The following is a 27,599-nucleotide window of genomic DNA, read 5'->3' as shown; positions in this document are numbered from 1 at the left end:
ACTCCAGATTCATGTTCAGCACGTTCGACGTGTCCTCCAGCGCCTTTTAGAGAATTGTCTTTTTGTGAAGGCTGAGAAGTGCACTTTTCATGCCTCCTCCGTCACATTTCTCGGTTCTGTTATTTCCGCTGAAGGCATTAAGATGGATCCCGCTAAGGTCCAAGCTGTCATTGATTGGCCCGTCCCTAAGTCACGCGTCGAGCTGCAGCGCTTTCTCGGCTTCGCGAACTTCTATCGTCGTTTCATCCGTAATTTCGGTCAGGTGGCAGCTCCTCTCACAGCCCTTACTTCTGTCAAGACGTGCTTTAAGTGGTCCGTTTCCGCCCAGGGAGCTTTTGATCTCCTCAAGAATCGTTTTACATCCGCTCCTATCCTTGTTACACCTGACGTCTCTAGACAGTTCGTTGTCGAGGTTGACGCGTCAGAGGTGGGAGTGGGAGCCATCCTTTCTCAGCGCTCCCTCTCTGACGACAAGGTCCACCCATGCGCGTATTTTTCTCATCGCCTGTCGCCGTCGGAACGTAACTATGATGTGGGTAACCGCGAACTGCTCGCCATCCGGTTAGCCCTAGGCGAATGGCGACAGTGGTTGGAGGGGGCGACCGTTCCTTTTGTCGTTTGGACTGACCATAGGAACCTTGAGTACATCCGTTCTGCCAAACGACTTAATGCGCGTCAGGCGCGTTGGGCGCTGTTTTTCGCTCGTTTCGAGTTCGTGATTTCTTATCGTCCGGGCTCTAAGAACACCAAGCCTGATGCTTTGTCTCGTCTCTTCAGTTCTTCAGTAGCCTCCACTGACCCCGAGGGGATTCTCCCTGAGGGGCGTGTTGTCGGGTTGACTGTCTGGGGAATTGAGAGGCAGGTAAAGCAAGCACTCACTCAAACTCCGTCGCCGCGCGCTTGTCCTAGGAACCTTCTTTTCGTTCCCGTTCCTACTCGTCTGGCCGTTCTTCAGTGGGCTCACTCTGCCAAGTTAGCCGGCCACCCTGGCGTTCGGGGTACGCTTGCTTCCATTCGCCAGCGTTTCTGGTGGCCCACCCGGGAGCATGACACGCGTCGTTTCGTGGCTGCTTGTTCGGTCTGCGCGCAGACTAAGTCCGGTAACTCTCCTCCTGCCGGCCGTCTCAGGCCGCTTCCTATTCCCTCTCGACCGTGGTCTCACATCGCCTTAGATTTTGTCACCGGACTGCCTTCGTCAGCGGGGAAGACTGTTATTCTTACGGTTGTCGATAGGTTCTCTAAGGCGGCTCATTTCATTCCCCTTGCTAAGCTTCCTTCTGCTAAAGAGACGGCACAAATCATCATCGAGAATGTTTTCAGAATTCATGGCCTTCCGTCAGACGTCGTTTCGGACAGAGGTCCGCAATTCACGTCTCAATTTTGGAGGGAGTTTTGCCGTTTGATTGGGGCTTCCGTCAGTCTCTCTTCCGGCTTTCACCCCCAGTCTAACGGTCAAGCAGAACGGGCCAATCAGACTATTGGTCGCATCTTACGCAGTCTTTCTTTTCGCAACCCTGCGTCTTGGTCAGAACAGCTCCCCTGGGCAGAATACGCCCACAACTCGCTTCCTTCGTCTGCGACCGGGCTATCTCCTTTTCAGAGTAGCCTCGGGTACCAGCCTCCGTTGTTCTCATCTCAGTTCGCCGAGTCCAGCGTCCCCTCCGCTCAGGCTTTTGTCCAACGTTGCGAGCGCACCTGGAAGAGGGTCAGGTCTGCACTTTGCCGTTATAGGGCGCAGACTGTGAGAGCTGCTAATAAGCGTAGAACTAAGAGCCCTAGGTATTGTCGCGGTCAGAGAGTTTGGCTCTCCACTCAGAACCTTCCCCTTAAGACGGCTTCTCGCAAGTTGACCCCGCGGTTCATTGGTCCATTCCGTATCTCTCAGGTCATTAATCCTGTCGCAGTGCGACTTCTTCTTCCGCGATATCTTCGTCGCGTCCACCCGGTCTTCCATGTCTCCTGTGTTAAGCCCGTTCTTCGCGCCCCCGCTCGTCTTCCCCCCCCCCCCCCCATCCTTGTCGAGGGCGCACCTATCTACAGGGTCCGTAAGATCTTGGACATGCGTCCTCGGGGCCGTGGTCATCAGTACCTAGTTGACTGGGAGGGGTACGGTCCTGAGGAGAGGAGTTGGGTTCCATCTCGGGACGTGCTGGACCGTGCGCTGATTGATGATTTCCTCCGTGGCCGCCAGGTTTCCTCCTCGAGTGCGCCAGGAGGCGCTCGGTGAGTGGGGGGGTACTGTCATGTTGTCTTGTCTCTGTCCTTTCCCTTCACCCTGTCTCCCTCTGCTGGTCGTGTTAGGTTACCTTTTCTCCCCCGCTTTCCCCCAGCTGTCCCTTGTCTCCTCTAACTACCCATTCACCCCGTTCCCCACCTGTTCCCTTTTTTCCCTCTGATTAGGTCCCTATATCTCTCTCTGTTTCTGCTCCTGTCCTTGTCGGATTCTTGTTTGTTTGTGTTTCATGCCTGAGCCAGACTATCGTCATGTTTGCTGTAACCTTGTCCTGTCCTGTCGGAATCTGCCGGTCTATCTGAGCCTACCTATGTTTGGTTATTAAAGAAGCTCTGTTTAAGTTAGTTCGCTTTTGGGTCCTCATTCACTCACCATAACAACCTTGGCTTACTGCAATCACCTTACCTTGGCTTACTGCGTTCACCTTACCTTGGCTTACTGTATTCACCTAACTTTGTTTTACTGCGTTAACCTTACCTTGTCTTACTGCATTCACCTTACCTTGGCTTACTGCAATCACCTTACCTTGGCTTACTGCATTCACCTTACCTGGGCTAACTGCATTCACCTTACCTTGGCTTACTGCGTTCACCTTACCTTGGCTTACTGCGTTCACCTTACCTTGGCTTACTGCGTTCACCTTACCTTGGCTTACTGCGTTCACCTTACCTTGGCTTACTGCATTCACCTTACCTTGGCTTACTGCGTTCACCTTACCTTGGCTTACTGCATTCACCTTACCTTGGCTTACTGCATTCACCTTACCTTGGCTTACTGCATTCACCTTACCTTGGCTTACTGCATTCACCTTACCTTGGCTTACTGCATTCACCTTACCTTGGCTTACTGCGTTCGCTTAACAGGCAGTCTCCTTGTGGAGTGCAACGAGAGGCAGACAGGTCGTTATTGCTTTGGACTAGTTAACCTAAAGGTTGCAAGATTGGATCCCCCGAGCTGACAAGGTGAAAATCTGTCATTCTGCCCCTGAACGAGGCAGTTAACCCACCGTTCCTAGACCGTCAATGAAATTAAGAATGTGTTCTTAACTGACCATTCCAGTTAATCGGTCGACCTCTAGCCTGAACACAACACCTAGTGACCTCATCAAGTAGCAGCAGGGATGTGTTGTGGTGATTAATTTAGAGAGAGAGAGACAACATTAATAATACCATCAATAATACCAATAATAATATAATCAGTCACACCAGTCTGTAATGCATTATGAAAACATTTATACATTTATATAGTCAGTTAAGAGAATAAATTATTATAATGTAAAACTTTATAACAATCCTACAATACTGTAGACATTAAAACAGACGTAATATTAATATCCTCTGTGTTATTTCTTCATTCAGATGAGCTCGCTGTGATTTGCCAACGTGAACTCAAATCTAATCTAAAGAAGAAGTTTCAATGTGTATTTGAGGGGATTGCTAAACAAGGAAACCCAACACTTCTCAATAAGATCTACACAGAGCTCTACATCACAGAGGGTGGAACAGGAGAGGTCAATAATGAACATGAGCTGAGACAGATTGAGACAACAACCAGGAAACAAGAAAGACCAGAGACTCCAATCAAATGTAACGACATCTTCAAACCCTTAACTGGACAAGACAAACCTATCAGAACTGTGCTGACAAAGGGAGTCGCTGGCATTGGAAAAACAGTCTCTGTGCAGAAGTTCATTCTGGACTGGGCTGAAGGAAAAGCAAATCAGGATGTCCAATTTGTATTTTCATTCCCTTTCCGGGAGCTGAATTTGATGAAAGGGGACAAAAACACTTTCATTGAACTTCTCAATCACTTCTCAATGGAAACCAAACAATCAAGAATCTCCAACTACGACAAGTACAAAGTTCTGTTCATCTTTGATGGTCTGGATGAGTGCCGACTGCCCCTAGACTTCCAGAAGAACAAGATCTGTTGTGGCGTCACAGAGTCAACCTCAGTGGACGTTCTGCTGACAAATCTCATCAATGGAAATCTGCTTCCCTCTGCTCTCATCTGGATAACTACCCGACCTGCAGCAGCCAATAAGATCCCTTCAAGGTGTGTTGACCAGGTGACAGAGGTACGAGGGTTCAATGACCCACAGAAGGAGGAGTACTTCAGGAAGAGATTCAGTGATGAGGACATGGCCAGCAGAATCATCTCACACATAAAGACATCAAGGAGCCTCCACATCATGTGCCACGTTCCAGTCTTCTGTTGGATTTCTGCAACAGTCCTTGAACACATGCTGAAACATAAGAGAGAAGAGATCCCCAGGACTCTGACTGAGATGTACACACACCTTGTGGTGTTTCATACCAAACAGAAGAATGAAAAGTATCTTGGGAAAGAAGAGACAGGTCCACACTGGAATAAAGAGAGCATTCTGTCACTGGGAAAACTGGCTTTTCAACAGCTCGTGAATGGCAATCTGATTTTCTATGAAGAAGACCTGAAAGATGCTGGCATTGATGTCAATGAAGCCTCAGTGTACTCAGGATTGTGCACACAGCTCTTTAAAGAGGAATGTGTGCTGTACCAGGACAAGGTGTACTGCTTTGTTCATCTGAGCATTCAGGAGTTTCTGGCTGCTGTATATGTGTTCCTCTCATTCATCAACAACAATGAGAATCTAATGGACGAACTGCAATCAACATCCAGGAACTTTTCTGTGAGGATCAAACAAAGGCGTAAAGTTGCTTTCTACAGGAGTGCTGTGGATAAAGCCTTACTAAGTGAGACGGGAAACCTGGACCTTTTCCTCCGCTTCCTTCTGGGCCTCTCACTGGAGTCCAATCAGAAGCACTTACGAGGTCTACTGACAAAGACAAGAAGCAGCTCACAGAGCCATGAAGAAACAGTCGAGTACATCAAGGAGAAGATCAGGGAGAATCCCTCTCCAGAGAGGAGCATCAATCTGTTCCACTGTCTGAATGAACTGAATGACCATTCTCTAGTGGAGGAGATCCAAAGCTACCTGAGATCAGGAAGTCTCTCAAAACCCTACCTGTCACCTGATCAGTGGTCAGCTCTGGTCTTTGTGTTGCTGACTTCAGAAAAGGAGCTGGATGTGTTTGACCTGAAGAAATACTCCAGATCAGAGGAAGGTCTTCTGAGGCTGCTGCCAGTGGTCAAAGCCTCCAGAGCTGTTCTGTGAGTAAATAAAATGACATTTAAGAACTAATCATCAGGAAGAAATATTCAGTTTAGAGAAAAAAAGTATAATAATATGTATATAATATAATATTGAATGCATTGATGTTCACATTATTATAACAAAATGACACAAAATTCTAGGAGATGTAAGATGAATCTATATGTTGTTTGAGAGAATAAACCAAATTAACCAAATGCATCTACCATTGTCCTTCTACACTACTGGTGTTAAATGAACAGTGTGTTTGTGAGGTATCAAATCAAATCAAATCAAATTTTATTTGTCACATACACATGGTTAGCAGATGTTAATGCGAGTGTAGCGAAATGCTTGTGCTTCTAGTTCCGACAATGCAGTAATAACAAGTAATCTAACTAACAATTCCAAAACTACTGTCTTGTACACAGTGTAAGGGGATAAAGAATATGTACATAAGGATATATGAATGAGTGATGGTACAGAGCAGCATAGGCAAGATACAGTAGATGGTATCGGGTACAGTATGTACAAATGAGATGAGTATGTAAACAAAGTGGCATAGTATAGTATAAAGTGGCTAGTGATACATGTATTACATAAGGATACCGTCGATGATATAGAGTACAGTATATACGTATGCATATGAGATGAATAATGTAGGGTAAGTAACATTTATATAAGGTAGCATTGTTTAAAGTGGCTAGTGATATATTTACATCATTTCCCATCAATTCCCATTATTAAAGTGGCTGGAGTTGAGTCAGTGTCAGTGTGTTGGCAGCAGCCACTCAGTGTTAGTGGTGGCTGTTTAACAGTCTGATGGCCTTGAGATAGAAGCTGTTTTTCAGTCTCTCGGTCCCAGCTTTGATGCACCTGTACTGACCTCGCCTTCTGGATGATAGCGGGGTGAACAGGCAGTGGCTCGGGTGGTTGATGTCCTTGATGATCTTTATGGCCTTCCTGTGACATCGGGTGGTGTAGGTGTCCTGGAGGGCAGGTAGTTTGCCCCCGGTGATGCGTTGTGCAGACCTCACTACCCTCTGGAGAGCCTTACGGTTGAGGGCGGTGCAGTTGCCATACCAGGCGGTGATACAGCCCGCCAGGATGCTCTCGATTGTGCATCTGTAGAAGTTTGTGAGTGCTTTTGGTGACAAGCCGAATTTCTTCAGCCTCCTGAGGTTGAAGAGGCGCTGCTGCGCCTTCTTCACGATGCTGTCTGTGTGAGTGGACCAATTCAGTTTGTCTGTGATAAGTATGCCGAGGAACTTAAAACTTGCTACCCTCTCCACTACTGTTCCATCGATGTGGATAGGGGGGTGTTCCCTCTGCTGTTTCCTGAAGTCCACAATCATCTCCTTAGTTTTGTTGACGTTGAGTGTGAGGTTGTTTTCCTGACACCACACTCCGAGGGCCCTCACCTCCTCCCTGTAGGCCGTCTCATCGTTGTTGGTAATCAAGCCTACCACTGTTGTGTCGTCCGCAAACTTGATGATTGAGTTGGAGGCGTGCGTGGCCACGCAGTCGTGGGTGAACAGGGAGTACAGGAGAGGGCTCAGAACGCAACCTTGTGGGGCCCCAGTGTTGAGGATCAGCGGGGAGGAGATGTTGTTGCCTACCCTCACCACCTGGGGGCGGCCCGTCAGGAAGTCCAGTACCCAGTTGCACAGGGCGGGGTCGAGACCCAGGGTCTCGAGCTTGATGACGAGCTTGGAGGGTACTATGGTGTTGAATGCCGAGCTGTAGTCGATGAACAGCATTCTCACATAGGTATTCCTCTTGTCCAGATGGGTTAGGGCAGTGTGCAGTGTGGTTGAGATTGCATCGTCTGTGGACCTATTTGGGCGGTAAGCAAATTGGAGTGGGTCTAGGGTGTCAGGTAGGGTGGAGGTGATATGGTCCTTGACTAGTCTCTCAAAGCACTTCATGATGACGGATGTGAGTGCTACGGGGCGGTAGTCATTTAGCTCAGTTACCTTAGCTTTCTTGGGAACAGGAACAATGGTGGCCCTCTTGAAGCATGTGGGAACAGCAGACTGGTATAGGGATTGATTGAATATGTCCGTAAACACACCGGCCAGCTGGTCTGCGCATGCTCTGAGGGCGCGGCTGGGGATGCCATCTGGGCCTGCAGCCTTGCGAGGGTTAACACGTTTAAATGTCTTACTCACCTCGGCTGCAGTGAAGGAGAGACCGCATGTTTTCGTTGCAGGCCGTGTCAGTGGCACTGTATTGTCCTCAAAGCGGGCAAAAAAGTTATTTAGTCTGCCTGGGAGCAAGACATCCTGGTCCGTGACTGGGCTGGGTTTCTTCCTGTAGTCCGTGATTGACTGTAGACCCTGCCACATGCCTCTTGTGTCTGAGCCGTTGAATTGAGATTCTACTTTGTCTCTGTACTGGCGCTTAGCTTGTTTGATAGCCTTGCGGAGGGAATAGCTGCACTGTTTGTATTCGGTCATGTTACCAGACACCTTGCCCTGATTAAAAGCAGTGGTTCGCGCTTTCAGTTTCACACGAATGCTGCCATCAATCCACGGTTTCTGGTTAGGGAATGTTTTAATCGTTGCTATGGGAACGACATCTTCAACGCACGTTCTAATGAACTCGCACACCGAATCAGCGTATTCGTCAATGTTGTTATCTGACGCAATACGAAACATCTCCCAGTCCACGTGATGGAAGCAGTCTTGGAGTGTGGAGTCAGCTTGGTCGGACCAGCGTTGGACAGACCTCAGCGTGGGAGCCTCTTGTTTTAGTTTCTGTCTGTAGGCAGGGATCAACAAAATGGAGTCGTGGTCAGCTTTTCCGAAAGGGGGGCGGGGCAGGGCCTTATATGCGTCGCGGAAGTTAGAGTAACAATGGTCCAAGGTCTTTCCTCCCCTGGTTGCGCAATCGATATGCTGATAAAATTTGGGGAGTCTTGTTTTCAGATTAGCCTTGTTAAAATCCCCAGCTACAATGAATGCAGCCTCCGGATAAATTGTTTCCAGTTTGCAGAGAGTTAAATAAAGTTCGTTCAGAGCCATCGATGTGTCTGCTTGGGGGGGGATATATACGGCTGTGATTATAATCGAAGAGAATTCTCTTGGTAGATAATGCGGTCTACATTTGATTGTGAGGAATTCTAAATCAGGTGAACAGAAGGACAGAAGGTAATGATGATATCTTTGTCAGGCTGTCAGGTTGTGTAGTCACAGAGGAAGGCTGTGCTTCTCTGGTCTCAGCTCTGGAGTCAAACCCCTCACACCTGAGAGAGCTGGACCTGAGTAACAATGACCTGAAGGATTCAGGAGTGAAGCTGCTCTCTGATGGACTGGAGAATCCCCACTGTAAACTGGAGACTCTGAGGTCAGTATTATCAGATATGAAAGCACTTTATGTATGTAGTTCTCCCATTTGAAAAGTCGTAATTATTCGGTTATATCCACTTATATTGTATTAAAGTAGTCATACATTTAGTATTTGGTCCCATATTCCATGCCTCCAGTGATTACATCAATCTTGTGATTCTACTAACTTGTTGAATTAATTTGCAGTTTGTCTTGGTTGTGTTTTGGATGTTTTTCCAAATAGAAACTGAATGGTGAATAATGTCCTGTCATTTTGGAGTCACTTCACTTGTATTGTCAGGAAGAATAGAAGATGTTTCTGAACACTTCTACATTCATGTGAATGCTACTATGATGATGAATAATCAGGAATGAATCGAGGATAATGATGAATGAGAAAGTTACAGAAGAACAAAGATCATAACCCCTCTGTTATTGGTAATGGTGAGAGGTTAGTATGTTTTGTTGTAGCCTCTGTTATTGGTAATGGTGAGAGGTTAGCATGTTTTGTTGTAGACCTCTGTTATTGGTAATGGTGAGAGGTTAGCATGTTTTGTTGTATCCTCTGTTATTGGTAATGGTGAGAGGTTAGCATGTTTTGTTGTAGCCTCTGTTATTGGTAATGGTGAGAGGTTAGCATGTTTTGTTGTGGCCTCTGTTATTGGTAATGGTGAGAGGTTAGCATGTTTTGTTGTAGCCTCTGTTATTGGTAATGGTGAGAGGTTAGCATGTTTTGTTGTAGTCTCTGTTATTGGTAATGGTGAGAGGTTAGCATGTTTTGTTGTAGCCTCTGTTATTGGTAATGGTGAGAGGTTAGCATGTTTTGTTGTAGCCTCTGTTTTTGGTAATGGTGAGAGGTTAGCATGTTTTGTTGTAGCCTCTGTTATTGGTAATAGTGAGAGGTTAGTATGTTTTGTTGTAGTCTCTGTTATTGGTAATGGTGAGAGGTTAGCATGTTTTGTTGTAGCCTCTGTTATTGGTAATGGTGAGAGGTTTCGTTGTAGCCTCTGTTATTGGTAATGGTGAGAGTTTAGCATGCTTTGTTGTAGCCTCTGTTATTGGTAATGGTGCGAGGTTAGCATGTTTTGTTTTAGCCTCTGTTATTGGTAATGGTGAGAGGTTTCGTTGTAGCCTCTGTTATTGGTAATGGTGAGAGTTTAGCATGCTTTGTTGTAGCCTCTGTTATTGGTAATGGTGACAGGTTAGCATGTTTTGTTGTAGCCTCTGTTATTGGTAATGGTGAGCAGTTAGCATGTTTTGTTGTAGCCTCTGTTATTGGTAATGGTGAGAGTTTAGCATGCTTTGTTGTAGCCTCTGTTATTGGTAATGGTGAGAGGTTAGCATGTTTTGTTGTAGCCTCTGTTATTGGTAATGGTGAGAGGTTAACATGTTTTGTTGTAGCCTCTGTTATTGGTAATGGTGAGAGGTTAGCATGTTTTGTTGTAGCCTCTGTTATTGGTAATGGTGAGAGTTTAGCATGCTTTGTTCTAGCCTCTGTAACTTTCTCACTCATTATTATTCATGATTCTTTCATGATTTTTCTTATTCATGGCATCATAAGGATGAATTTATTATTGTTTAGAAACATGTTATCTACTCTCTTAGACAGAAAAGTACTCCACTCATCATCCACCATTTTGTTATTGGGCAAAACACAACCAAAACACAACCAAACAAACTGCAAATGCAACCAACGAGTTTACGACAAAAAACACAATTTTTGACTATTTTAATACACTATGAGTGAATTGTTCAGAATACTTAAGACTTCTTCAAATGGGGAGACTGGAAACATAAATTGTTTTCATTTTTAATATTGAAACACATGTCTTAAAATACCCTCAAATTAAAGGTGACATTATAAACTGTCACCTCATATGAAACATTTGACCTCAAATCCAAAATGTTGGAGAATAGAGACACATTTAAAATGTTAGCTTCACTGTCTAAATAGATATGGTGTGGACTGTATACTCAATACAATCTAAATCTGATACCTCACTTTCTAAATAGATATGGTGTGGACTGTATACTCAATACAATCTAAATCTGATACCTCACTGTCTAAATAGATATGGTGTGGACTGTATACTCAATACAATCTAAATCTGATACCTCACTTTCTAAATAGATATGGTGAGGACTGTATACTCAATACAATCTAAATCTGATACCTCACTGTCTAAATAGATATGGTGTGGACTGTATACTCAATACAATCTAAATCTGATTCCTCACTGTCTAAATAGATATGGTGTGGACTGTATACTCAATACAATCTAAATCTGATACCTCACTTTCTAAATAGATATGGTGAGGACTGTATACTCAATACAATCTAAATCTGATACCTCACTGTCTAAATAGATATGGTGTGGACTGTATACTCAATACAATCTAAATCTGATTCCTCACTGTCTAAATAGATATGGTGTGGACTGTATACTCAATACAATCTAAATCTGATACCTCACTGTCTAAATAGATATGGTGTGGACTGTATACTCAATACAATCTAAATCTGATTCCTCACTGTCTAAATAGATATGGTGTGGACTGTATACTCAATACAATCTAAATCTGATACCTCACTGTCTGTCTTCTGACTGATACTGCTTTTTAAACTGGTCTGGTCAGTCTACTATAATATTTGTACTATACATGTTTCTATCTGCAGGCAATACTTTGATCATTTGTCATTTTTTATGATGATACACTATTTTCCGAATAGATATGGAAGGTTTCAGGACACTGATATATCTGAATATGTTGAAAAAATATACTGCCACTATTTTCACCACCAAAGAATATCAGTGTGATTTTAATATGATTTGACTCTTTGCAGGCTGTCAGGCTGTCTAGTCACAGAGGAAGGCTGTGCTTCTCTGGTCTCAGCTCTGAGGTCAAACCCCTCACACCTGAGAGAGCTGGACCTGAGTAACAATGACCTGAAGGATTCAGGAGTGAAGCTGCTCTCTGATGGACTGGGGAATCCCCACTGTAAACTGGAGACTCTGAGGTCAGTATTCCTGTAGTTGGTCAACAAGTGATAACTGTTCACCAGATCCACATGTGTTTACCAGACACACATAGTCCACACCATATGTGTTTGGACAGTGAAGCTTACAGTTTTAAATGTGGTGCTCTGCTCCAGCATTTTGGATTTGAGATATAATGTTTCATATTAGGAGACAGTACAGAATGTCACCTTTTATTTGAGGTTAAAGGTGAGAGGTTAGCATGTTTTGTTGTATCCTCTGTTATTGGTAATGGTGAGAGGTTAGTATGTTTTGTTGTAGTCTGTTATTGGTAATGGTGAGAGGTTAGTATGTTTTGTTGTAGTCTCTGTTATTGGTAATGGTGAGAGGTTAGCATGTTTTGTTGTAGTCTCTGTTATTGGTAATGGTGAGAGGTTAGCATGTTTTGTTGTAGCCTCTGTTATTGGTAATGGTGAGAGGTTAGTATGTTTTGTTGTAGCCTCTGTTATTGGTAATGGTGAGAGGTTAGCATGTTTTGTTGTAGCCTCTGTTATTGGTAATGGTGAGAGGTTAGCATGTTTTGTTGTAGCCTCTGTTATTGGTAATGTTGAGAGGTTAGTATGTTTTGTTGTAGCCTCTGTTATTGGTAATGGTGAGAGGTTAGTATGTTTTGTTGTAGCCTCTGTTATTGGTAATGGTGAGAGGTTAGCATGTTTTGTTGTAGCCTCTGTTATTGGTAATGGTGAGAGGTTAGCATGTTTTGTTGTAGCCTCTGTTATTGGTAATGGTGAGAGGTTAGCATGTTTTGTTGTAGCCTCTGTTATTGGTAATGGTGAGAGGTTAGTATGTTTTGTTGTAGCCTCTGTTATTGGTAATGGTGAGAGGTTAGCATGTTTTGTTGTAGCCTCTGTTATTGGTAATGGTGAGAGGTTAGCATGTTTTGTTGTAGCCTCTGTTATTGGTAATGGTGAGAGGTTAGCATGTTTTGTTGTAGCCTCTGTTATTGGTAATGGTGAGAGGTTAGCATGTTTTGTTGTAGCCTCTGTTATTGGTAATGGTGAGAGGTTAGCATGTTTTGTTGTAGACCTCAAATCCAAAATGTTGGAGAATAGAGCCACATTTGAAATGTTAAGGGCAGTCAGGTCTGGAGAGAACCAAGGGCCATATCTGTTCCTGGTTCTACATTTTTTGAAAGGGGCATGCTTATTTAAGATGGTGAGGAAGGCACTTTTAAAGAATGACCAGGCGTCCTCTACTGACGGGATGAGGTCAATGTCCTTCCAGGATACCCATGCCAGGTCGATTAGGAAGGTCTGCTTGCTGAAGTGTTTTAGGGAGCGTTTGATAGTGATGAGGGGTAGTCGTTTGACCGCAGACCCGTTACGGATGCAGGCAATGAGGCAGTGATCACTGAGATCTTGGTTGAAAACAGCAGAGGTGTATTTGGAGGGCAAGTTGGTTAGGATGATATCATTGAGGGTGACCGTGTTATGGATTTGGGGTTGTTCCTGGTGGGTTCATTGACAATTTTTTTAAGAGAATGAGGGCATCAAGCTTATATTGTAGGATTGCCTGGGTGTTAAGCATGTCCCAGTTTAGGTCACCTAGCAGCACTAGCTCTGAAGATAGATGGGGGAATTCAGTTCACATATGGTGTTCAGGGCACAGCTGGGGGCAGAGGGTGGTCTATAGCAATCGGCGATGGTGAAAAGAAAGGTAGATTTTTAAAAGTAGAAGCTCGAATTGTTTGGGTACAGACCTGGATAGTAGGACAGAACTCTGAAGGCTAACTCCACCCCCTTTGGCAGTTCTATCTATAAACAGACTCAGATCTGTTTAAACCAACTCTTAGTTTCCTGATTCAGATCTGTTTAAACCAACTCTTAATTTCCTGATTCAGATCTGTTCAAACCAACTCTTAGATTCCTGATTCAGATCTGTTTAAACCATCTCGTAGTTTCCTGATTCAGATCTGTTCAAATCAACTCTTAGTTTCCTGATTCAGATCTGTTCAAACCAACTCTTAGTGTCCTGATTCAGATCTGTTTAAACCAACTCTTAGTTTCCTGATTCAGATCTGTTCAAACCAACTCTTCGTGTCCTGATTCAGATCTGTTCAAACCAACTCTTAGTTTCCTGATTCAGATCTGTTCAAACCAACTCTTAGTGTCCTGATTCAGATCTGTTTAAACCAACTCTTAGTTTCCTGATTCAGATCTGTTCAAACCAACTCTTCGTGTCCTGATTCAGATCTGTTCAAACCAACTCTTCGTGTCCTGATTCAGATCTGTTCAAACCAACTCTTAGTTTCCTGATTCAGATCTGTTCAAACCAACTCTTAGTTTCCTGATTCAGATCTGTTTAAACCAACTCTTAGTTTCCTGATTCAGATCTGTTCAAACCAACTCTTCGTGTCCTGATTCAGATCTGTTTAAACCAACTCTTAGTATCCTGATTCAGATCTGTTTAAACCAACTCTTAGTATCCTGATTCAGATCTGTTTAAACCAACTCTTAGTGTCCTGATTCAGATCTGTTCAAACCAACTCTTAGTGTCCTGATTCAGATCTGTTTAAACCAACTCTTCGTGTCCTGATTCAGATCTGTTCAAACCAACTCTTAGTTTCCTGATTCAGATCTGTTCAAACCAACTCTTAGTTTCCTGATTCAGATCTGTTTAAACCAACTCTTAGTTTCCTGATTCAGATCTGTTTAAACCAACTCTTAGTTTCCTGATTCAGATCTGTTCAAACCAACTCTTAGTGTCCTGATTCAGATCTGTTCAAACCAACTCTTAGTGTCCTGATTCAGATCTGTTCAAACCAACTCTTAGTGTCCTGATTCAGATCTGTTCAAACCAACTCTTAGTTTCCTGATTCAGATCTGTTCAAACCAACTCTTAGTTTCCTGATTCAGATCTGTTCAAACCAACTCTTAGTTTCCTGATTCAGATCTGTTTAAACCAACTCTTAGTTTCCTGATTCAGATCTGTTCAAACCAACTCTTAGTGTCCTGATTCAGATCTGTTCAAACCAACTCTTAGTGTTATTATTCATGATTCATTCATGATTTGTATTAATCAAGGCATGATCAGGATTAATTTAGTATTGTTTAGAAATGAGTTATCTACTCCCTTAGACAGAAAATTACTCCAGTCATCATCCACAGTTCAGTTACTATTTTGCAAAACACAACCCAAAACTCAACCAAAACAAACTGAAATGCAACCAATGAGTTTGGAACCAAATAGTACACTTTTGATTACTTTAATACACTATAAGTAAATTGATCAGAATATTTACGACTTCTTCAAATTATCAAAGTATGGGGGGGAATAGATACATAAAGATATGTATTAAAATACCCTCAAATAAAAGGTGACATTATATACTGTCACCTCATATGAAACATTTGATCTGAAATCCAAAATGTTGGAGTATAGAGACACATTTAAAATGTTAGCTTCACTGTCTAAATAGATATGATGTGGACTGTATACTCAATACAATCTAAATCTGATACCTCACTGTCTAAATAGATATGGTGTGGACTGTTTACTCAATACAATCTAAATCTGATACCTCACTGTCTAAATAGATATGGTGTGGACTGTATACTCAATACAATCTAAATCTGATACCTCACTGTCTAAATAGATATGGTGTGGACTGTATACTCAATACAATCTAAATCTGATACCTCACTGTCTAAATAGATATGGTGAGGACTGTATACTCAATACAATCTAAATCTGATACCTCAATGTCTAAATAGATATGGTGTGGACTGTATACTCAATACAATCTAAATCTGATACCTCACTGTCTAAATAGATATGGTGTGGACTGTATACTCAATACAATCTAAATCTGTTACCTCACTGTCTAAATAGATATGGTGTGGACTGTATACTCAATACAATCTAAATCTGATACCTCAATGTCTAAATAGATATGGTGAGGACTGTATACTCAATACAATCTAAATCTGATACCTCAATGTCTAAATAGATATGGTGTTGACTGTATACTCAATACAATCTAAATCTGATACCTCACTGTCTAAATAGATATGGCAGGATTGAGGACACTGATATATCTGAATATGTTGAAAAAATATACTGCCACTATTTTCACCACCAAAGAATATCAGTGTGATTTTAATATGATTTGACTCTTTGCAGGCTGTCAGGCTGTCTAGTCACAGAGGAAGGCTGTGCTTCTCTGGCCTCAGCTCTGAGGTCAAACCCCTCACACCTGAGAGAGCTGGACCTGAGCTACAATCACCCAGGAGACTCAGGAGTCAGACTGCTCTCTGCTGGACTGGAGGATCCACACTGCAGACTGGAGAAACTCAAGTATGTAGAGGGTTTATGTCTATGTTCATATCAGACATGTTTGACTTATCAGGCTAGTTAAGACAAACATTCTAATCACCACTTGGACAAAGTTAAATGCTGTCTGTCTGTCTGTCTGTCTGTCTGTCTGTGTGTCTGTGTGTCTGTGTGTCTGTGTGTCTGTGTGTCTGTGTGTCTGTGTGTCTGTGTGTGTGTGTTCAGGTGTATCCATCAATGACTGTCTGTTCTTCTGCTTAACGCTACAGTGTGGAACATGGTGGAGAGAACAGAATGAAACCTGGACTTAGAAAATGTGAGTGTTGACTGCTGTGAAGAATATGACTAAGAATAAGTCTTAATTCAAGTTAAGTCAAAGTCAAAGACCAACATCATTACTTACTTGGTCATATTAAATATCAGCTGTAGTTCTACAGAAGCAGAAATCAGGGACACAAAAGTTTACAAAGAGTTGATTTGACAGTGTGTGTGTGTGTGTGTGTGTGTGTGTGTGTGCGTGTGTGTGTGTGTGTGTGTGTGTGTGTGTGTATGTGTGTAATTAATGGGAATAAGTGTGTTTTATATTACCATACAGTATAACAAATGATCATTCAACAAGTCTCAAGTTACCTTAACTTCTCATTTTGATACCTAGAAACATCTACATTTAATGAATTAGTGAAAAGTGAGTTAACATTCTAATGTGAATGATGATGATTTCTAATATTGTGTCTGGTTTCATCCATCAGATGTCTGTGATCTCACACTGGACCCAAACACAGTAAACAGACTCCTCTCTCTGTCTGAGGAGAATAGAAAGGTGACATGTAGGAGAGAGGAGCAGCCGTATCCTGATCACCCAGAGAGATTTGAGGACTGTAGACAGGTGCTGTGTAGAGAGGGTCTGACTGGGCGCTGTTACTGGGAGGCAGAGTGGAGTGGGAGAAGGGCTGTTATAGGAGTGACATATAAAGGAATCAACAGGAGAGGAGAGGTTAAGGACTGTTGTCTTGGACACAATGACAAGTCCTGGAGTCTGTTCTGCTATGACAACCGTTACACTGCCAGGCACAATAATAATTCCACTACCATAGACGTCCCCTCCTCCAGCCCCCACAGAGTAGGAGTGTATCTGGACTGGCCTGCCGGCACTCTGTCCTTCTATAGAGCCTCCTCTGACACCCTGACCCACCTGATCACATTCACCTCCACATTCACTGAGCCCCTCTATCCAGGGTTTGGGGTTTGGGGTGATGGCGACTCAGTGTCCCTTTGTCAGTGATACACACTGGACAAACACACACACACACACACACACACACACACACACACACACACTGGACACACACACACACTGGACACACACAAACACACACACACTGGACACACACACACACACACTGGACACACACACACACTGGACACACACACACACTGGACACACACACACACACACACTGGACACACACACACACACACACAAACACACACTGGACACACACACACACACTGGATTCACACACACACACACACTGGACACACACACACACACACACACACACTCACACTGGACTCACACACACACTGGACTCATATACACACACACACACACACTGGACAAACACACACACGCTGGGCAAAGACACACACACACACACACTGGACAAAGACACACACACTGGACAAATACAAACACACACAAACACTGGACAAACACACACACGCTGGGCAAAGACACACACACACACACACTGGGCAAAGACACACACACACACACTGTGCAAAGACACACACACACTGGAGAAACACACACTGGACAAACACACACACACCTGCTGGACACACACTGGACAATCACACACACACTGGACAAAGACACACACACACACACACACTGGGCAAAGACACACACACACACACACACTGGACAAACAAACACACACACACTGGACAAAAACACACACACACTGGACAAACACACACACACCTGCTGGACACACACTGGACACACACACACTCACACTGGACACACACACACACTGGATAAAAACACACACACACTGGAGAAACACACACTGGACAAACACACACACACCTGCTGAACACACACTGGACACACGCACACTAACACTGGACACACACACACACACACACTGGACACACACACCTGCTGGACACACATACTGGATACACACACACACTGGACACACACACACAATGGACTCACAGACACACACTGGACACAAACACACACTCACACTGGACACACACTGGACACACACACACACACACAATGGACTCACACACACACACACTGGACTCACAGACATACACTGGACACACACTGGACACACACACACACACACACACTGGACAAATACACACTAGACAAACACACACACAAACACAGTGGACACACACACACACACTGGACAAACATATACACACAGGACACACACACACACAGGACACACACACACAGGACACACACACACTGGACACACACACTCACTGGACAAACACACACACACACACACTGGACACACACACATACACTGGACACACACTGGACACACACACACTCTGGACACACACTGGACACACATGCGCGTCTTCCTATAGTTGTGAGGACCTCTTACAATAACACTGTTTTAGATGGATCCTCTGTTTATCATCTTGTTTTATACTGTTTTAGATGGATCCTCTGTTTATCATCTTGTTTAATACTGTTTTAGATGGATCCTCTGTTTATCATCTTGTTTTATACTGTTTTAGATGGATCCTCTGTTTATCATCTTGTTTTATACTGTTTTAGATGGATCCTCTGTTTATCATCTTGTTTTATACTGTTTTAGATGGATCCTCTGTTTATCATCTTGTTTTATACTGTTTTAGATGGATCCTCTGTTTATCATCTTGTTTTATACTGTTTTAGATGGATCCTCTGTTTATCATCTTGTTTTATACTGTTTTAGATGGATCCTCTGTTTATCATCTTGTTGTATACTGTTTTAGATGGATCCTCTGTTTATCATCTTGTTTTATACTGTTTTAGATGGATCCTCTGTTTATCATCTTGTTTTATACTGTTTTAGATGGATCCTCTGTTTATCATGTTGGTTTATACTGTTTTAGATGGATCCTCTGTTTATCATCTTGTTTTATACTGTTTAGATGTATCCTCTGTTTATCATGTTGTTTTATACTGTTTTAGATGGATCCTCTGTTTAAACATTTAAACTCTTAAATTTAAACAATTTAAACAATAACACTGTTAAAATACCAATGTGATCATTTGTTGTACGTCTTTTATGTTGAATTACAAATAGTACAATTATATATGGACATACACTCCACATACACTGCTGATGTCGCAGAAAGGCCATAAAGATCATCAAGGACAACATCCACCTGAGCCACTGCCTGTTCACCCCGCTATCATCCAGAAGGAGAGGTCAGTACAGGTGCATCATCACCACCCGAGCCACTGCCTGTTCACCCCGCTATCATCCAGAAGGCGAAGTCAGTACAGGTGCATCAAAGCAGGGACCGAGAGACTGAAAAACAGCTTCTATCTTAAGGCCATCAGACTGTTTATCAGCCACCGCTAACATTGAGTGGCTGCTGCCAACATACTGACTCAACCAGCCACTTTAATAATGGGAATTGATGGAAATTGATGGGAAAAAATGCATCACTAGCCACTTTACAATGCCACTTAATACAATGTTTACATACCCTACATTACTCATCTCATATGTATATACTGTACTCTATACCATCTCCTGCATCTTGCCTATGCCGTTCTGTACCATCACTCATTCATGTATGTTTATGTACATATTCTTTATCCCTTTACACTTGTGTATAGAAGGTCATTGTTGTGAAATCGTTGGGTTAGGTTAGTCGTTGGTTATTACTGCATTGTCGGAACTAGAAGCACAAGCATTTTGCTAAACTCGCATTAACATCTGCTAACCATGTGTATGTGACAAATAAAATGTGATTTTAGTGTATTTAGTTGTACAAGTATACAAGAAGATATTGTATTTTTCATAATAAAACATAATTGAAACAAGAAAAGGCATGTTAATTGTGAAAACAATTTCATTTTTGATTTTACATTGCCTTCTCCCAGTTGCAGGTTGATGTTTGTCATGAATCTTGACCTGGAGGCAGGTTGATGTTTGTCATGAATCTTGACCTGGAGGCAGAACGGCGTGATTTCCTACAGATATTAAAAACCTGTTGAGGCTAGGGGGCAGCATTTTCACTTTTGGATGAAAGGCGTGCCCAGAGTGAACTGCCTCCTACTCAGTCCCAGATGGGAATATATGCATAACATTATTACTGGTGGATAGAAAACATTCTGGAGCTTCTAAAACTGTTTGAATTATGTCTGTGAGTATAACAGAACTCATATGGCAGACAAAAACCTGAGAAGAATTCCAAACAGGATGTGAGAACTCAATTTAGAAAAAAGTGCCATTGGTTGTCCATCTTAGATATGGATGAGCATGCACTTCCTAGGGCTTCCACAAGATGTCACCGTCTTTAGATTCTGGTTGTATGATTCTACTATAAAGGTGGGGCTCATAATAGCTCTTTGGTCTGGCAGAAAGCCTCGGTCTCATTGTGCGCGGTCACGAGAGAGTGTCCTCCCGTTCCTATGCTTTTCTTCAGACAATGAAATTCTCCGGTTGGAACCTTATTGCTGATTAATGTTTAAAACATCCTAAATACGGAACTTTTTGAGTTTTTGTCTGGAGGAATTGCTCGTGCTTTTTGAGGATTGAATGCTGGGCTGAACAAGCTAACAACAAGTCGCTAAATTATGGGCTTTTTGGAACTTTATGGAACAAATCAGTCATTTGTTGTCGAACTGGGATTCCTGGAACTGCCTTCTGATGAAGATATTCAAAGGTAAGTGAATATTTATAGTGTTTTTTGTAGCTTCTGTTGATGCCAAAATGGCGGCTATTTCTTTGGGTTCTGAGAGCCGTTCACAGATTATTATTTTTCCATACAGTTTTAAAAAAATTCAACACAGTGAGCATAGAGGATACATTTATATTTAATTCTGTGAATAACACTTGCATCTTTTATCAATGTTAATTGTGAGTATTTCTGCAAAATCACCGGATGTTTTGGAATCAAAACATTACTGCACGTAACGCGCCAATGTAAACTGAGATCCTTTATATATATATATGCACATTATCAAACAAAACACACAATACATGTATAACATAATGCCCTATGAGTGTCATCTGATCGAGATAATCAAAGGTTAGTGATTCATTTTATCCATATTCATGCTTTTGTGACTGAAAAATCGCTGTGTGTGTTTTTGAATTTGGTGGTCATCTAACGTAAATATATGTTGTGTTTTCACTGTAAAACATTTTAAAAATTGGACACGATGGGTAGATTAACAAGATGTTTATCTTTCATTTGCTGTATTGGACTTGTTAATGTGTGAACGTTAAATATTTCTAAAGAATATTTTTTCAGCTAAATGGGAGGGGGTGTTCCCTTTAGGGAACTCCTTGTGCCCCCTTGCCCCAGCTGCAAAGTAAAAATTGGCTGTAGGATTAAAATCAGATTGTATTACTTTGTGCCTGTGTCAGCCAGTGACCACTTTGCTGAACTGCCTCCAGGGCAAGACAATAAATGCAAACCTGCCTCCCAGTTATCCCCTCCTTATCTTTACAAGGCTGTAGAACATACAAGTTAGTGATGTGGGGGTTCTCTCATAACCTTCCGTCCCCAGGTGGGTAGATGGCAGGTTGAAAAAAGAGAAGCTAGTGATGTGGGGGTTCTCTCATAACCCTCAGTCCCCAGGTGGGTAGTTGGCACGTTGAAAAAGAGAAGCTAGTGTTGTGGGGGTTCCCTCATAACCCTCAGTCCCCAGATGGGTAGATGGCAGGTTGAATAAAGAGAAGCTAGTGATGTGGGGGTTCTCTCATAACCCTCAGTCCCCAGGTGGGTAGATGGCAGGTTGAATGAAGAGAAGCTAGTGATGTGGGGGTTCTCTCATAACCCTCAGTCCCCAGGTGGGTAGAAGGCAGGTTGAATAAAGAGAAAACAATAGGCTATATAACAAAATCCATAAATGTATAATTATTGTATAATTTCCACAAAACATTAAGGACACCTTTCTTTCCATGACAAACTGACCAGGTGTCACTCAATATTAGAAAGGTATCCTTAATATTTAGTTTACTCAGTGGTTCTGACCCTTTACATAACAGACAATCCTCTTTGCCGGGAACCTTCTTAAAACCTGTGGCGACTCTAGGGGCAGTATTTTCATTTTTGGAAAAAAAATATTCCCGTTTTAAACGGGATATTTTGTCAGGACAAGATGCTAGAATATGCATTTAATTGAGTTTGGATAGAAAACACTCTATTGTTTCCAAAACTGTAAAGATATTGTCTGTGAGTATAACAGAACTGATGTTGCAGGCGAAAGCCTGAGAAAAATCCAATCCGGAAGTGCCCCATATTTTGAAAAGCGCTGCGTTCCAATGAGTCCCTATTGAGCTGTGAATGTGCTATCAACCAGCTTATGCTTTCTACGTATTCCCCAAGGTGTCTACAGCATTGTGACATAGTTTTACGCATTTATGTTGAAGAATAGCCGTAGGCGGCTGGCTACATTGCGGAAGTGGTCACCTGATGGCTCCCATGGTGACTCTCGCGTAAAATACAAAGGTAGCCATTACTCCAATCGGTCCTACTGAAAAACGAATTGTCCCGATGGATATATTATCGAATAGATATTTGAAAAACACCTTGAGGATTGATTATAAACAACGTTTGCCACGTTTCTGTTGATATTATGGAGCTAATTTGGAATATTTGTCGCTGTTTTCGTGACTGCAATTTCCTGCCGATTTCTTAGCCAAACATGAAGAACAAACAGAGCTATTTCACCTACAAAAATAATATTTTGGGAAAAAATTAACTTTGGCTATCTACCTGGGAGTCTCTTGAGTGAAAACATCCGAAGTTCATCAAAGGTAAACTATTTAATTTGATTGCTTTTCTGATTTCCGTGACAAGTTTGCCTGGTGCTAGCAAGGCATAATGCTATGCTAGGCTATCGATAAACTTATACAAATGCTTGTCTAGCTTTGGCTGTAAAGCATATTTTGAAAATCTGAGATGACAGGGTGATTAACAAAAGGCTAAGCTGTGTTCCAATATATTTCACTTGTAATTTTCATGAATAGGAAGATTTTCTAGGAAGATTTATGTCCGTTGCGTCATGCTAATTAGTGTCAGGCGATGATTACGCTCCCGGACTCGGGATGAGGAGTAACAAGAAGTTTTAAGCGCTTGAAATGTTCCCAAATGCTTCCACAATGATGCTCTCTCACAGCTGCTCCAGGGCCTCTTGGGTTGAGGAGTCACTCTCTTCATTCTAATCACAAACAGAGACAAGATTCAAACAGATATAAATGGTGGTCCAACACAATAGGGGAGGGGGGAGGCATAGGGAAGGTAGGGGAGAGGAGGGGGGCATAGGGAAGGTAGGGGAGAGGAGGGGGGCATGGGGAAGGTAGGGAAGAGGAGGGGGGCATAGGGAAGGTAGGGGAGAGGAGGGGGGACATAGTGAAGGTAGGGGAGAGGAGGGGGACATAGGGAAGGTAGGGGAGAGGAGGGGGCATAGGGAAGGTAGGGAAGAGGAGGGGGGCATAGGGAAGGTAGGAAAGAGGAGGGGGGCATAGGGAAGGTAGGGAAGAGGAGAATGGGCATAGGGAAGGTAGGGGAGAGGAGGGGGGACATAGGGAAGGTAGGGGAGAGGAGGGGGGCATAGGGAAGGTAGGGGAGAGGAGGGGGGCATAGGGAAGGTAGGGGAGAGGAGGGGGGCATAGGGAAGGTAGGGGAGAGGAGATTAAAAGGAAAGACTTCCTCCATATCAGGTAACCAACCTCAAAGTCTACCCTCACCAACTAAACAGACTGAGTGAGTTCTGAACATCCCTCTCTGTCCTCCGATGCTGCATCCAAGTCTTCTTGCGTCTCTTTCTGGTGTCTCTGTCTTGAATCTTTAGTCCTTGTTCAGTTATTTCCAGGCTGCCTGAAAAATATAAAAGATGCAACATACAGGTTAAAAAACAAATCCACATATTAGCAAGCAACAACATTACAGCGTTGCCTTGCTTTACGAAAGCAGCCGCAGTCTACCGTCACCAACTTACCAGACTGACTGAGTTCTGAACAACCATCGCTGGCCTCTGAGTCTTCATCTGTAGGCAAATCAATCTGATCCTTACATAGGAGCCAGGTGGGAGTCTCCAAAGAAAACCCTTATGTCTTTGACAGACTGTGGTCCGACACACCCATCAGGGGATCTGACTGTCTACAACACTGTGGTCCAACACACCCATCAGGGGATCTGACTGTCTACAACACTGTGGTCCATCAGGGGATCTGACTGTCTACAACACTGTGGTCCATCAGGGAATCTGACTGTCTACAACACTGTGGTCCATCAGGGGATCTGACTGTCTACAACACTGTGGTCCATCAGGGGATCTGACTGTCTACAACACTGTGGTCCAAAAGGGGATCTGACTGTCTACAACACTGTGGTCCAACAGGGGATCTGACTGTCTACAACCTGTGGTACAACACACCCATCAGGGGATCTGACTGTCTACCACACTGTGGTCCAACACACCCATCAGGGGATCTGACTGTCTACAACACTGTGGTCCAAGACACCCATAAGGGGATCTGACTGTCTACCACACTGTGGTCCAACACACCCATCAGGGGATCTGACTGTCTACCACACTGTGGTCCAACACACCCATCAGGGGATCTGACTGTCTACAACACTGTGGTCCAACACACCCATCAGGGGGTCTGACTGTCTACAACACTGTGGTTCAACACACCCATCAGGGGATCTGACTGTCTACCACACTGTGGTCCAACAGGGGATCTGACTGTCTACAACACGGTGGTCCAACACACCCATCAGGGGATCTGACTGTCTACAACACTGTGGTCCAACACACCCATCAGGGGATCTGACTGTCTACCACACTGTGGTCCAACACACCCATCAGGGGATCTGACTGTCTACAACACTGTGGTCCAACACACCCATCAGGGGATCTGACTGTCTACAACACTGTGGTCCAACACACCCATAAGGGGATTTGACTGTCTACCACACTGTGGTCCAACACACCCATCAGGGGATCTGACTGTCTACAACACTGTGGTCCAACACACCCATCAGGGGATCTGACTGTCTACCACACTGTGGTCCAACACACCCATCAGGGGATCTGACTGTCTACAACACTGTGGTCCAACACACCCATCAGGGGATCTGACTGTCTACCTCACTGTGGTCCAACAGGGGATTTGACTGTCTACAACACTGTGGTCCAACACACCCATCAGGGGATCTGACTGTCTACAACACTGTGATCCAACACACCCATCAGGAGATCTGATTGTCTACAACACTGTGGTCCAACACAACATCAGGGGATCTGACTGTCTACAACACTGTGGTCAACACACCCATCAGGGGATCTGACTGTCTACAACACTGTGGTCCATCAGGAGATCTGACTGTCTACAACACTGTGGTCAACACACCCATCAGGGGATCTGACTGTCTACAACACTGTGGTCCAACAGAGTATCTGACTGTCTAGAACGCTGTGGTCCAACAGGGGGTCTGACAGTCTACAACACTGTGATCCATCAGGGGATCTGACTGTCTACAACACTGTGGTCCATCAGGGGATCTGACTGTCTACAACACTGTGGTCCATCAGGGGATCTGACTGTCTACAACACTGTGGTCCAAAAGGGGATCTGACTGTCTACAACACTGTGGTCCAACAGGGGATCTGACTGTCTACAACCTGTGGTCCAACACACCCATCAGGGGATCTGACTGTCTACAGCACTGTGGTCCAACACACCCATCAGGGGATCTGACTGTCTACAACACTGTGGTCCAACACACCCATCAGGGGATCTGACTGTCTACAACACTGTGGTCCAAGACACCCATAAGGGGATCGTACTGTCTACCACACTGTGGTCCAACACACCCATCAGGTGATCTGACTGTCTACAACACTGTGGTCCAACACACCCATCAGGGGATCTGACTGTCTACCACACTGTGGTCCAACACACCCATCAGTTGATCTGACTGTCTACAGCACTGTGGTCCAACAGGGGATCTGACTGTCTACAACACGGTGGTCCAACACACCCATCAGGGGATCTGACTGTCTACAACACTGTGGTCCAACACACCCATCAGGGGATCTGACTGTCTACAGCACTGTGGTCCAACACACCCTTTAGGGGATCTGACTGTCTACAAAACTGTGGTCCAACACACCCATCAGGAGATCTGACTGTCTACAACACTGTGGTCCAACACACCCATCAGGGGATCTGACTGTCTATCACACTGTGGTCCAACAGGGGATCTGACTGTCTACAACATTGTGGTCCAACACACCCATCAGGGGATCTGACTGTCTACAACACTGTGGTCCAACACACCCATCAGGAGATCTGACTTTCTACAACACTGTGGTCCAACACACCCATCAGGGGATCTGACTGTCTACAACACTGTGGTCAACACACCCATCAGGGGATCTGACTGTCTACAACACTGTGGTCAACACACCCATCAGGGGATTTGACTGTCTACAACACTGTGGTCCATCAGGAGATCTGACTGTCTACAACACTGTGGTCAACACACCCATCAGGGGATCTGACTGTCTACAACACTGTGGTCCAACAGGGTATCTGACTGTCTAGAATGCTGTGGTCCAACAGGGGGTCTGACTGTCTACAACAATGTGGTCCATCAGGGGATCTGACTGTCTACAACACTGTGGTCCATCAGGGGATCTGACTGTCTACAACACTGTGGTCCATCAGGGGATCTGACTGTCTACAACACTGTGGTCCAACAGGGGATCTGACTGTCTACAACACTGTGGTCCAACAGGGGATCTGACTGTCTACAACCTGTAGTCCAACACACCCATCAGGGGATCTGACTGTCTACCACACTGTGGTCCAACACACCCATCAGGGGATCTGACTGTCTACAACACTGTGGTCCAACACACCCATCAGGGGATCTGACTGTCTACAACACTGTGGTCCAACACACCCATAAGGGGATCTGACTGTCTACCACACTGTGGTCCAACACACCCATCAGGGGATCTGACTGTCTACCACACTGTGGTCCAACACACCCATCAGGGGATCTGACTGTCTACCACACTGTGGTCCAACACACCCATCAGGGGATCTGACTGTCTACAGCACTGTGGTCCAACAGGGGATATGACTGTCTACAACACTGTGGTCCAACACACCCATCAGGGGATCTGACTGTCTACCACACTGTGGTCCAACACACCAATCAGGTGAACTGACTGTCTACAACACTGTGGTCCAACACACCCATCAGGGGATCTGACTGTCTACAACACTGTGGTCCAACACACCCATAAGGGGATTTGACTGTCTACCACACTGTGGTCCAACACACCCATCAGGGGATCTGACTGTCTA

General features: G+C 44.0%; 2 protein-coding genes across 4 annotated transcripts in view; one reads left to right on the top strand and one right to left on the bottom strand.

Moving 5' to 3' along the window:
• LOC110512533 (NLR family CARD domain-containing protein 3-like) overlaps positions 1-17,513 on the top strand; it is a 223,892-nt gene extending 206,379 nt beyond the window's left edge. The window contains exons 5-10 of one of the 2 annotated variants that reach the window (XM_090197870.1): positions 3,592-5,383; positions 8,538-8,711; positions 11,538-11,711; positions 15,853-16,026; positions 16,272-16,318; positions 16,752-17,513. In XM_090197870.1, coding sequence (XP_090053996.1) covers positions 3,592-5,383; positions 8,538-8,711; positions 11,538-11,711; positions 15,853-16,026; positions 16,272-16,318; positions 16,752-17,284 — 2,894 coding nt within the window. In that variant the 3' untranslated portion in view covers positions 17,285-17,513. Of the gene's footprint in view, positions 1-3,591; positions 5,444-8,537; positions 8,712-11,537; positions 11,712-15,852; positions 16,027-16,271; positions 16,319-16,751 lie in introns of those variants that run through there. The other variant, XM_090197869.1, reaches the window with a different exon arrangement.
• The window catches only part of LOC118937868 (stonustoxin subunit beta-like), a 397,513-nt gene that overhangs the window by 163,980 nt on the left and 205,934 nt on the right, over positions 1-27,599 (bottom strand). The gene's annotated exons all lie outside the window — the stretch shown is intronic.

Source organism: Oncorhynchus mykiss, chromosome 13 (assembly GCF_057628025.1).
Source record: "Oncorhynchus mykiss isolate SJ-2025 chromosome 13, ASM5762802v1, whole genome shotgun sequence".
NCBI classification, from domain to species: domain Eukaryota; kingdom Metazoa; phylum Chordata; class Actinopteri; order Salmoniformes; family Salmonidae; genus Oncorhynchus; species Oncorhynchus mykiss.
Note: the sequence above shows the minus strand (reverse complement) of the source record. Positions and strands in the feature narration are given on the sequence as shown.